This window comes from Xenopus laevis, chromosome 5L (genome assembly GCF_017654675.1).
Source record: "Xenopus laevis strain J_2021 chromosome 5L, Xenopus_laevis_v10.1, whole genome shotgun sequence".
Taxonomy (NCBI): Eukaryota; Metazoa; Chordata; class Amphibia; order Anura; family Pipidae; genus Xenopus; species Xenopus laevis.
The window spans coordinates 32,213,936-32,227,828 of record NC_054379.1 but is presented as its reverse complement, the minus strand read 5'-3'; the positions used below and the strand labels follow the sequence as shown (position 1 = coordinate 32,227,828).

Genomic DNA, 13,893 nt, shown 5'->3' with positions numbered 1-13,893 from the left:
AGGAACGTTATTACATATATGGTGGTCCTGCAAGGCTGTTTCACAATTTTGGGATGCTGTTCTTCACCTCTTATCCAGAGTCCTCCATACTACTTTCCCAAAGGATCCTATGGTACTTTTATTGGGCAGGAAGCCACACAACTATACCAATTCGGCCCACAGATTAAGTCAACATATTTTGATGGCGGCGAGGCTTATCATAGCAGATAATTGGAAAAAAACAGGAATACCTCTGGGTTCTCTCAAGGCAAAGATAATTTGCATTGCCGCTAATGAGAAGCTTACTTACACTTTGAAGAATGATATGGCGGCCTTTGACAAAATATGGCTTCCATGGCTAGCTCATGAAAACGGCTCTCAGCTTTTCCAAGCCCTGCACTCATGATGCAGACTATACTAGTTGGCTATCGATAACTCCCACGTCCAGACTCCCTCCTAAATGTGCCATTATAGATACCCCACCGCCTTACGACTGTTATTTTTTACATTGTATGCTAACAGTATGTCCTTCCCCTCTTATCTCTGATCTTCCACCCCCTCTTTTTTTTTTTCTTCTTTCTTTTTCTCTTTCTCCCCCTTTCTTTTTTCTGCACTGTATAATGTGACAATTACTAACAGGATACCGTGTGCCACGGATAGCCTGATTTATGCATAACTGAACTCAATAAAACTTGTCAGTTTAAAAAAAAGTAGCAATAACAATACATTTGTAGCCTTAAAGAACATTTGTTTTTTAGATGGGGTCAGTGACCCCCGTTTGAAAGCTGGAAAGAGTCAGAAGAAGAAGGCAAATATTAAAAAAAAAAACTATAAAAATAAATAATGAAGGCCAATTGAACAGTTGCTTAGAATTGGCCATTATATAACATGTTAAAAGTTAACGTGAAGGTGAACCACCCCTTTAAGCTGCACTGTAGACACGGCCTTTCATAAACCCACATTTATAATGAATTTTACCTTTCTGTTATTGTGACCGTCTCTATATAATTATGTCAGCTCTGCAGGGGGTAAATGGCAAAGTGTGAGCACCCATCCCAACTCTCCCAGTTCTCTGTACTCTATGTTCTTATTTTCTACTCCCCCCCCCCTCAATTAACAGGGAAAATCCTTGTGCTCTGATATTTTTATCCAGCTTGTCCAGGCTTGCTGCACGATTCACACTAAGCCAACAACACTTCTGTCCACTGACCTAGATTATTAAAGAGAAACCCTGCATTATGCACTATGTCTCTATTATATTGCTGCACTTTAATATCGGTCACTATTCCTAACGACACAAAGGTCAGTAGGATGTATATAGAAATGTCCTTTCTTAGTGGGATGGTTTTATTTGCATGCGCAGAATGTCCCTCCCCCCACTTGGGACTCTTGGGAAGTTAAAGGAACAGTAACAACAAAAAATGTAAGTGTTTTAAAGTAATGAAAATATCATCTAATGTTGCCCTGCACTGGTAAAACTGATGTGTTTGTGGCAGAAACACTACTATTGTTCATATAAACAAGCTGCTGTGTAGCAATGGCGGAAAATGAAAAAAGGTTATATCATACCTCCCAACTCTCCCTTTTTCAGAGGGACAGTCCCTCTTTTGACAGCTCAACCCGCAGTCCCTCATTTGTACTGGAAAGTCCCTCTTTTCTCTGCACTGAACAGCCAGAAAAAGAAACAAAGTTTCTCACTTAATTGGCTTTTAGCAGAGATCCCAGAACAGCTAACAGGTCAAATAAGATACTTTGCAACAATTTTGAGACACAAAAACACAGTTTAGATAAGGAGAAATATTTTCAACTTTCATAACCTGCCAAATTTTGTAAAACAAACATGATAATTAGGGGGGGTGGCCACAGAAAGGGGTGTGGTCAAAAAAATTGCTGCGCTACGTGCGGGAAAAAAAATTTTTGTCACTCTTTTTACTTCCAAAATGTTGGGAGGTATGGTTATATGGCACAGGTTATATATAACACTATTATGTTCTACAGAGCTTATCTGCTTAGGATTCCTGATAAAACCCCCCCAAAACCCAACAAGTTAATTGACTTTTAATTAAATTGAGGCGAGTGTGTGTGAGACATGTGAATGTGATTAGACTGCAAGCTCCAAGGGGTCAGGGACTAATGTTAATAATGTATTGAAATAAAGTATAATAATAAAGCTGCTCACCTGCCAGGTTCCACGTTCTTTCTAATCTATAAAGAAAAGACTAGTCGCTCTGAGCGCTAATCTTTCCTGGCTCATTTCACTATAGCGCTAATCAGGTATTTTTCTCTACCTGAGCACAACAAAGGGCCGTTTCTTATTTTAAAAGGATGGGGGTTTATTCTTCAGATTAGTTTCCCGTTATAGGATTTGTGTGTTTTCTTTCATTCCGACCGCTTGATTGTGTCAGCTCTTTTTCTGCAAGGGTAAAACAATTACCTGATTAATGTAAGCAGCCTGGTATCATGTAGTTGTGCTCTGGATATAAAGGGCAAATACACCCAAAAGGTGAAACTTTGTTTCATAAAATATTTGGTCTGTGTATGGTGATAGACAAGACAACAGATATCCGCAAAAGGCTTGGATCGGTCGACTCACCCATCAGGCAATTTTTATCAGGCGCCTTTGAAGGCTCCCAAACATCAGCAAAGGGATACTGCTGAATCATTGGAGGTAGAATTCTATTGTTTCAGCCTGCATATCTGATGAGTCAATTTTTTTTGTCATCTTAAGCCATGATGGAGTATCTGATGAGGTAAATAACGCTGGGCTTAGGGGTTTTAGAAGAACATCTGGGCAGAAAGATGTTGCTGCCTCCACTCGTACACTCCTAGTAATACTGACTTGTTCCCATGGATTTGCATAGGAATGTGTCAGTATAGTTTTAAAGGAGACGTAAACCCTTTTTATTAAAATCCCCTACCGCCCTACCCTACATAGACCTCCTGCCCAACCTAGCTGTTACCCCTGGTAAATGCCCCTGACTCTTTACTTACCCCTCAGTGCAGATTCAGGGCATCGGAGTTCACGGTAGCCATCTTCTTCTCTTCGGTAATCTTCAGAAAGTAAGTGATGTATCGGCGCATGCGCAGTTGGAGCAGTTTTCTGCTGAAAGTCACTGAAATTGCTGAAGCGCTGGAAGAAGACCGAAGATTACCGAAGTGGCTGTTTATGGCGCCTATGAACTCTGGACAGAATCTGCTCCGAGGGGTAAGTAAAGAGTTAGGGGCATTTAGCAAAGGTAGCACCTAGGCTGGGGGTAGGGTTGCCACCTTTTTTTGGGATAAAAATACTGGCCTTCCTGTATATTTAGATTTTTTTTCCCATAAAATTGGGGTCAGGCATGGTTTTTACCAGTCAGGCCGGTGAAATACTGGCCAGGTGGCAACCCTAGCTGGGGGGGCTCTATGTACGGAAGGGGTGTTGGGTATTTTAGTAGCAAGGGTTTGTTTCTCCTTTAAGAAGCAGTAAAAAGAATGGAATTGTAAATTCCATTATATTGCTTTTCTTTTACCCAGTTAGGTGCATATCACAGCAAGTAATGACTTTAACAGATGTTGTGGCTGTTGGAGGGAATGAGTCCATAGCAATATTGAACATGTACATAGGATTTAGGAACACAACTAAAAGTAGGCTAATAGTTGCCTTTCTAAACACCTGCTCCCTTCTTCTTTGTCCCCAAATGGGTTTTCAAATGATGTATTGCAGCTATATAAAGTAAGAGCGTTCAGAAGAAAAATGTACTTGGCTCATTCAGCTACAGGAGAAAAATGGGGCCAGTTCCATATTGCACAGCCAGTGTTCAGCTGAAAATCAAGGAAAGTGCTGTTACACCTGAATGTAGAGGCTAATCTAAATTGAGTCTGACCCACAAAAGCTCTCCTCTACCTAAATGCAAAATAAACTTAGGCCTTGCTGTATGGCTTATGTTCTCAAGGAAAGATTGTGAGTCCTGCACATGTCTGTTTTTCCAGACCTGTGCCCAATCCATACCCGCTTACCCTAAGCTCGACACACTTCCGCTTACCCTCTTTTTGAAACCAAAGGAAACCTACCCAACCAATTTCCGCATTATGCATTGCTTGAACAGGAAGTGACGACAATTAAATAAGAAGTGATGTAGCGTAAAAAGGTAGATTTTATTTTATTGTTCCCTAAATGCCCACCCCACAACGGTTGGGTACCCGCCGGATATCAAGTAGATTCCGTCAGGGTCCCGACAGATTTGCAGGTACCCGACCCGATGCAGGACTCTGTCTGGTGGGCTCCAGTGTTAGTATGTCATCCCCACAGTCACACACACACTTTGCCTCAAAACATTTAGGGTAGGGGCACACGGCGCGATTTCGCCGCGATTCTGCGCTAAGCGAGTTGTCGCTGCGTTTTTTAAGCCGAAATAGCTTTGCTAACTTTGGCGCTGGCGTCAATGCAAATCGCGGCGAAATCGCTGCGCTAATTCACACGCGGTGATTCGTTTTCTATTGTCGTCCGAAGTTGCCTCGCTGGGCGTTTCCGGGCGACAGTAGAAAAAGAATCGCCGCGTGTGAATTAGCGCAGCGATTTCGCCGCGATTTGCATTGACGCCAGCGCCAAAGTTAGCAAAGCTATTTCGGCTTAAAAAACGCAGCGACAACTCGCCCAGCGCAGAATCGCGGCGAAATCGCGCCGTGTGCCCCTAGCCTTACTCATGCCTCATCCATCTGTTTTTTAAATCTCATTCCTTTCTTTTGTGATTGGGATTGACCAATAAAGTATTGTGACACTGAATGAAAAACCCTAGAGGGAAGGTATGTCTCCTTCAAAATGTTCTGAGACACAGCAGATGTAGAGAGTAACAGGGGCTGTGTTCAATCAGGCTGAAGAAGTAGAGGAAGTGGGGGTAGCTTATGTAGTTTAAATGAATTGTTCAGTACAAAAATAATAATAATTTACAGTAGAACATTTTTCAGGGGACCAGAAAAAAATGGTGTGAAATCCAGGAAAATGTAAAATCAGGGAAATGTATTATGCATAATATATAGGTGGGACGACAAAACAACATGTAAAATGAGGAAAAAAAATTAGTAGTTAGTCAGCCAAAAATGTAATATATAAAGACTGGAGTGACTGGATGTGTAACATAATAGCCAGAACACTACTTCCTGCTTTGCAGCACTCTTGGTTTACACTGATTGGTTACCAGGCAGTAAGACATCAGTGACTTGAGGGGGGCACATGGGTCATAACTAGCGTCTGACTGGGGGGGTGGTCTGGGTTCACCGGGCCTGCCACATTAGGGCCCCCCCCCCCCGCCCCAGATGCAAATCTCCCTCTTTCCCCTTCCCTCCCCCCAACGCAAACCTACACATAATTTCTTCATACGATCACTGGCGGGGGAGGTCTGGAAGCACGAGCTGTGGGGATCAGGTGTGAGCTGGCAGGGCTTATGAGGGCTGGGCCCACCGGGTTTTCTCCCGGTGTCCCGCCGGCCCAGTCAAACCCTGGTCATAACTGTTGCTTTTGAATCTGAGCTGAATGCTGAGGATCAATTGCAACTCACTCAACAATTATGTGACCCCCCTTCAAGTTGCTGACTAACTAAGAGTTAGAGAGCTTCAAAGCAGGAAGTAGTGTTCTGGCTATTATGTTAGACATCCAGTCACTCCAGCCTTTATACATTACATTTTTGCCTAACTATATTAGACACATGTTTTATTTTGCACAGCCTATCTTATTTACCCAGTTTTTATTTTTATACTGAACAATTCCTTTAAGAGAAACGAGGAGAAAAGATCTAGATTCGTTTGCCCTAATAGCATCTGAGGCCACTCCTTGTCCTTAACGTTTGACTTCAACCAGTACTGAGTATCTGTAAAAATGAGGACATGATATCCTTATTATATGTCAATCATTTGTATTCTGTTACAGGAAAGTGAATTTGTGTATTTGGAATTCAATGAAGCAAAGATAAACCGGATGCTGAAGCAACTGGCAGAGGTGGAGGACTCCATAAGCGCATTGACCCAGAGCTGATCCAGACTCGGCCTCAGGCAATATCCGATATCTTTATTTCTGGCAATAAGACTAACAGATTTTTCTTTATAAATGTACTTCATCCCATCCAAGTGCCTGCATTTTACACATATCCATGAGTATCTTCATATATTTAAGATCAATGTCTACCATTTTCAATAAAACGTTGTTTCTCATGCAGTTCTTTCTGTTATATTAAGATTCTGCCTCAAACCCCTATACATAATATAAGTCACTAAGTGTGCCCAGTAATAGTAACCCATAGCAACCAATAAGGTGTGTGCCTTTTATTACATAACCCCTTTAGTGCCTGAAAATGTCTAGTAGCCAGTGGTCATGCTGTAGCCCACCATTATGCCTTCCCAGTTCCAAGCCAACATGATATGGGTGCATCTGGTTAGTCCGGGAGAACTGCAGTGAAGAAGGCACGGAGAAGTACTGAAATGATACGAAGGAAGAAATAGAGGTCATAAAATAAGAGCAGAAACATGGGGCGGGGGCATTGTTATACAGTATACAAAAAGTTAAGTGGATGTAATAAATCTGTTTCCTAACAACTTTACCTTTCCTTCTTCTTTAAAGGCAGATTTTCTGACTCATTTTAAAAGCAGGGTATGGGATCCGTTATCCAAAAACCCATTATCCAGAAAAGTTCTGAATTATGGGAAGGCCATCTCCTATAGCAGTAATCCCCAACCAGTAGCTCGTGAGTAACATGTTGCTCTCCAACCCCTTGGATGTTGCTGCCAGTGGCAGTTGCTTATTTTTGAATTCCAGGCTTGGAGGCAAGTTTTGGTTGTATAAAAACCTGGTGTACTGTCAAACAGAGTCTTAATGTAGGTTGACAATCCACATAGGGGGTTACCAAATGGCCAATCACAGCACTTATTTGACCAAGAAAATTTTTCATGCTTGTGTTGCTCCCCAACTCCTTTTACTTCTGAATTTTGCTCACGGGTTCAAAAGGTTGGGGATCCCTGTCCTATATTATTTCCCTTTTCTCTGTAATAATAAAACAGTAGCTTGTACTTGATCCAAACTAAGATATAATTAATCCTTATTGGAGGCAAAACAATCCTGTTGGGTTTATTTAATGTTTTAATGACTTTTTAGTAGACTTAAGGTATGGGGATCCAAATTACATAATGATCCATTATCCAGAACACACCCAGCATTCTGGATAACATGTCTCATACCTTTATAATTATAATCAAAATTATATAGCAACACCCCTAATTGGTGGGCCATATCTGTTTAGGCCTGTGGCAGTTGTACCTGTATAAAAACCAACATAAGAGATACAGCAGCCGGCAGGGACTCGCCTATAGAGAAGAGGATCTTCGAGTTTTTGAGGGGAAACCCACCGAAAAAATCATGAAGGCTACAAATCTTCAAATGGTTGAAGGGACCTCTGCCATTGACTTCTACATGACCTCAACAAGTTTTGACTTAAAAATACCCTCGAAAACATTTTTGGGTAAAAATCAGCTTGACCTTTGATAAATAACCCCCTAAGAGTCAGATTTATAAAAGGTTGAGTTGTGTTTACCATGAAATTAGAAATTTCAAGGAAATTTTTTTTGGTCAAAAAAATAAATTTTTTCCCCCCCACAACTCAAATTTTTCAAAAATTATTATACCTCGAAGCTGGAAATAGCTCGAGTCTGAAAATACATCATCTAAAACCCGTCGAGGTTGTGTAGAAGTCGATGGAGAAGGTTCCTTGAACCATTTGAAGATGTTAATAGCCTCCATGATGTTTTTTTCGGTGGGTTTTGCTAGAAAACTCGATTGATCCAAGTTTTTTTTTCACTGAAAACTTGATCAATTTAAGTTTTTGGGTTGTTAACCTTCAACTCGCTGAATCCAGTTTTTTACATTAAAATGTATTCTTAAATTAGAAACCATTCGAGTTGTGAGTTAATTCCAGGTTTAAAAAAGCTCACATAGATCTAAAATTCGACCTTTGATTAATAACCCCCTTAAAAATCTGCTGTTTTCTTCAGTTAAACTCTGGGACTCCATTATCAACACTGGGAAAAATGTGCACCCAGGCAGTAACCCATAACAACCAATTGATGACTAGCTTTTTTTTCCAGCCAGCTGCAGGTAGAACAATGAAAGCAAATGTTTGATTGGTTGCTATGGGTTACTGCCTCCTCTTTACTAACCACATCTCTACATACATATGTATAAATAACAGGCATCAATAAGACGCTGAAAGGTCGCCATCAATATTTGTCAGTTTCTGACTGTAGGACAAGCTGGCAGATACTGTACGAGGGGCAATATATGGCATGGCTATCTTCCTATTATTCTCTTCCTTTGGATTAAAGTGTTCTAAACTGCAGAAAGTGAATAGGAGGTGCAAGTAAAGTCCTGAGCAAGAATTAAAGATTCACTGCCAGTATTTCCCCACCTCTATCATTCCTTGACCTCCTTTTCCCACACCTCACACTCTACCTTCCACAAATGCAAACATGGACAATATTAATCTTTATTGTTGCTGAAATCCGGCTTCTCCTTGCTGTATTTCTGTGGCTCACATTCATCTTACTCAGTGTCTCCTCCAATTGCTTTTTCTCTGGTAGGAGAGATGTTGTAACCAGGTGAGGCCAGAAGGAGCTGCTGGAAGTCTCAAGGGGCATCATTAAAAGTTCACCGCTAAATATATCTCCCTTATTCTTCTGTAACCCATAGGAATTAGATGTACATGTGTATGTACTTCATTATCCTGTTGTACCACAATGTCTTTAGTGAATCGCTTTGCCTGTATTCTATCTTTATTCCATCTGGTGCATTATTTGCATTAGCACTTAGCATACATGGGCTATCCTGTACATCTCTTGATACTCTGGAGTATAGATTCTTCAGTGGGTATGAGTGCCCAGAGAACTGCAGAATATACCCCAATAAGTCATGTTACCCTGTAACACACCCCAGGAAAGGGGCAACCTTAACTGAACCCAAGCTGTGGCCTACACCCCCCAACCAGTGACTTGTGAGCAACAGGTTGTGCACCAACCTCTTTGATGTTGCTTTTGATAGCCTCAAAGCAGCAAATTATTTTTTAATTTCTGCTTTAGGGGCAAGTTTAAGTTGCATAAAACCCAGGTGTATGCCAAACAGAACCTCCTGTAGGCTGCCAGTCCACAAAGTGGCGACCAGTCAATCACAGTCTCAGGAACATTTTTCTGCTTGTGTTGCTCCCCAACTCTTTTTACATCTAAATGTGCCTCAAGGCCTAAAAGCGTTTGTGAACCCCTGCCTTTCAGCATCTGCATCTCCATAGAAAAACATAGTTACATAGTTCAAGTTCAACCCCTCCAAATGAAAACCCAGCATCCATACACACGCCCCTCCCTACTTTCAATTATTCCTATATGCCCATATCTATACTAATTATAGAGTTTAGTATCACAATAGCCTTTGATATTATGTCTGCTAAGAAATCATCCAAGCCCCTCTGTTAAAGGTCTCAGTTGGGAGTCTTGTCGTGTGCATGGGATTATTCTTATTATATAATGCCCTTTGATAAATGACAGCTGGAGATGACATGATATATTAATTCTGTTTGCCTGATCTGATTTTCCCAGCTTTGATTTTGATTTCCAACCTTGCCTTCAAAAATGAGTTTCCAGCCCCATTCAGGTTATTTATTCTCAATAGCATTCCAAGCACTCTACTGGATTCCATGCCACCCTCTTGTCTGCCACTTGGCAAATGCCTGCTACCCACTCTGATCGCATTAAGAGCACTTTCTTGATAACCGACCCACTCGTTGATGGTCAAATCTCTGGAATGAATGTGCTTCCAGCTCACAATTACACACTCTTTCTGCGAGCATTCCCTCCTAAAGCCCCATCTCTTGAACAAGCACTTGAGCTCCACCCAGACTAATGCACTTCTACAGCACTAGGGCCCCGCTCAAGTGGCCGGAGCTCGTATGAATCATTCTGTCTGTGCATTTTCTCTAAGCCAGATAAATGCCAAGCTTTGTAGTCATCCATTATAGATTTAGAAATGGGTTTTATTAGATTTCCGTGCTGAATAAAACAAGTATATAGCCATGTCTGGGAGACTCTCCGCTCAACATGTGTTGCTCAGTAAAGTGAAGCAGACCATTTCCATGTTTGGTCAAGGAAGAACAAAGTCTCATTGGTGTCTATGGATGAAATTGTATTTCTGAATAAACATATTTCTCTAAACATCATATTTTTATAAACAATGATGCTGCTGAATTTGGCTTTCCTAGCTGTAATGGAATCCTTACAACTGATAGGGCAGGATACTAGAGCGAGTATAATCAGGCTCTGCCCAGTAGGGGCACGATGGACAGTTTATATGTGCAAAATGGTTCCACTTTCTTAACACAAGTTTTAAGGGCCTTATATTTGACTAAAAAGACTATTCACATTGCTATGTCTGTTTTCAAGGGTTTCAATATGACATCTTGGAAATTATTATTATATTCTTATTTACTAATCCAATAGACCAGTGGAGTAACTAGATGTCACTGGGCCCCACAGCTTATTTCATTTAGAGCCCCAAAACATTGGCAAGTTGACCTATACTTCGAGATATATTGAAATTGCCCATTAAATAGGGACTTACTGGGCACCCCTCCAACCATATGATCTGCTTCCTCTGAAGTTACTCACCTGCAATAGACCTTGTTGTCCTTACTATACCTACCGGACTACCCCTGTATTCCACAATCTCTACCTGTATATCCTTCTAAACTACAGTCTTTAATTACTTATGCCCATGGCCCCACAAGTCCCAGGAATTTGACCGGAAAACACTTGCACCCCCAGCAGATAGACCTTTAGGGATATATCTGTCTTTGAATCCATTTCTCATACTGACTGGGGCCTCTTCTTTGTCTTTGTTTCCAGACTTAACATTCTCAAGGTCTCATTGATTTATGCCAATAGCCTGTGCAGGTCCCTGATTGAAATATGCCACAAAAAAGATCTACATTTCAGTCTTAATTAATTTCTTCAGCCTCTAATCTTCCCTTTAATGAATTCTCCAAACCCAAGGGACATACAAGGCAGTTAAAGGACAAAGTGATATCAAAGAAGAATATCTTTCATTCAGATTCCCTTATTAAAAGTAAATTATGAGAACATGACTTATTTTTGGCTTATCTAAAGACTTACAAGCCCAACCCAGTGCAAATTGCAAGATCCCCCACCCCCTCAGCACTGTGTAGTTACCCTGCCTCAGGCCTCATAGGGCCACAGTGGGTTGTGCCGCAGGCCTATGTTGGAAATAAGAAAGGGCTGGTAGGAACTCTTCTAGGCTAGGGCTACCAGAAGACTTCTGATATTCTGACCCTGTATAGGAACGGTTTTTACTCTGGCTATGACTGGGGGCAGCTGGGAAACTGCCAATATGTCTAGCCCCATGTCAGATTTCAAAATTGGATATAAAAAAATCTGTTTGCTCTTTTGAGAAATGGATTTCAGTGCAGAATTCTGCTGGAGCAGCACTATTAACTGATGCGTTTTGAAAAAAACATGTTTTCCCATGACAGTATCCCTTTAATAAAATAAATAGAGAAGAAAATTGGGTGCATTGGCATCTGGTGAAATCTGAATACATCTTGTTAGGATTCAGGGCAGTATCTAGAATTTCTGGCACTTACAATTCTGCAGACAGGGCCATTTCTAGAGCTTGTTCCAGCATGGTTTGTAGGTGTCACACAGCACAGTACAGGTATGGGATCTGTTATCCGGAAACCCATTATCCATAAAGCTCTGAATTAAGAAAAGCCTATCTCCCATATACTCCATTTTATTCAAATAATTCAAATTCTCCATAATAATAAAACAGCTTGTATTTGATCCCAACTAAGATATAATTAATCCCTGCTTTCAGAAAGAGCCAGCACTTTAAGATGGAACTGCTTTCTGGCAGGCTGTTGTTTCTCCTACTTAATGTAACTGAATGTGTCGCAGTGGGACCTGGATTTTACTATTGAGGGTTGTTCTTTAGCTGGCCATAGACGCAAAGATCTGATTGTATGAATCGAGGATTCGTGCGATTTTCGGACTGTGTGTGGAGAATCCCGTCGATCGGACAGGTTAAAAGATTTCTGTCGGCTGCGGGTAACATCTCTGCATGTATTACCGATTGTACGATTTTCAGAGGGAGTCACTAGCTTTGGTCGGACTTAACTTTCGTACGATTGCTGTCAGGGGCAGAACATCGGCTGATCTGTTCTTTTCTCCTTTATTTGATCTGAATGGTTAGTGGCAGGTCGGGAGATGGGAAAGTCCGATCTTACGTTGATTCGTACGATCCGATCTTTGCGTCTGTGTCCAGCTTTAGATCTACCAGGCAGTTGTTATCTTGTCTTAGGGAGCTGCTATCTGGTTACCTTCCCATTGTTCTGTTGTTAGGCTGCTGGGGGGTAGGGAGGGGGTGATATCACTACAGCTTGCAGTACAGCAGTAAAGAGTGTCTGAAGTATATCAGAGCACAAGTCACATGACTGAGAGCAGCTGGGAAATTGACAATATATCTAGCCCCTTGTCAGATTTCACAATTAAATATAAAAAATCTGTTTGCTCTTTTGAGAAACGGATTTTAGTGCAGAAATCAGCTGGAGCTGCACTATTAACTGATGTGTGTCCTATGACAGTAATACTTTAATTTTTACATTATTTTCTAGTAGAGAAGGTATAAAGCTCCAAATTATGGAAAGATCAGTTATCCGGCAAACCCCAGGTCCCAAGCATTCTGGATAACAGATCCTGTACCTGTATAAAGAGAAGCATATCTTCACTCATGTGCATCCTGTGTCTGTACTCTTTACAAAACCCTTTGTGTGACACAACCTATCAATGACCGTTACATACAAACAGCAGGAGAGTGACACACTTCACTGACAACTGTGGCTTTTGCTAAGGTAATTGTCTCCATTAGCAGAATAATGCCTCCCTGCCTGACACCATGAGTGAATCTCATTTATAGCTGGATAATAGAGTGCAGACAATCTCTTATTATTGTGCACTTAATATATGAGCAGCCTCTCAGGCATCATAAGAAAGAGCAAACAAATGTAACAAGTTAGAAATGAGCATGAATAATAAACACTACCCGTGGCTCAGTGGCTCTTCTCAAACAGGGATATGAAATGAATGCTAATGCTTAAATGTCAGCTACTTTAACCTCATTATTGTGCTATACGCATCTGTGTTCAACATAAGCAATAAATAAATAAGACTATATAGCTCATACTTGTTATAAAGCACTAACAACACATCGTTTTCACATCTTTTTTTTTTTTTATCCTTAGCACCTCTCGGGGATGTTGAGAAATGTATCAGATTATTTTGCCCTTCTTAATGCCATGCTATTTCTTTTGTATATTCCAATAGACTATTTTTACTAAAACCACAGGCTTTGCTCCCAGTACTGAAGTCCTATGCAGAGTGGGCAAATGTGTGTGGTAGGGGGGTTGAAATCACACCTACTCTCCAGTCAATTGTTACTCAGCTACTATCCCTGGGACCCACCTGCCTTGACCCTGGTCTACATCGTACATCTTCTCAAGAAAACACCCAAGAAAGAAGTCACACCTTCTGGTAATCATTATATAACCACAGGGGGTCACTTGATCTCACCCCAAAGTGCAACTAGTCCCATAATACAGAGAATGCCACTAGCAGGGCTATCCTTAGTTCTTCCACCAATATTATCATAGGATATACTCTCTCTTACTTTCTCCTGGCTCTACAGCCCCAAGAGGTCCATGGCCTGGTCTTCTATCACTTCTCCAGTTCCAGTCATCTCCATTTCCACACTTCAAGTTTCTACAGGTCCCCAGTAATGTCATCAAGCCGTATCTTTCTCACTGAGCAGCGGTATGGAGGACCTTCTTCAAATAGTGCTGT

At 41.2% G+C, this 13,893-nt stretch overlaps 1 protein-coding gene across 3 annotated transcripts in view; it reads left to right on the top strand.

Moving 5' to 3' along the window:
- Positions 1-6,166, top strand: part of commd1.L (copper metabolism domain containing 1 L homeolog) — a 49,943-nt gene extending 43,777 nt beyond the window's left edge. For 2 of the 3 annotated variants that reach the window (XM_018262087.2, XM_018262085.2), the window contains exon 4: positions 5,882-6,166. In XM_018262087.2, coding sequence (XP_018117576.1) covers positions 5,882-5,986 — 105 coding nt within the window. In that variant the 3' untranslated portion in view covers positions 5,987-6,166. 3 annotated transcript variants of the gene reach the window in all.
- The last annotated feature ends 7,727 nt before the right edge of the window (positions 6,167-13,893 follow it).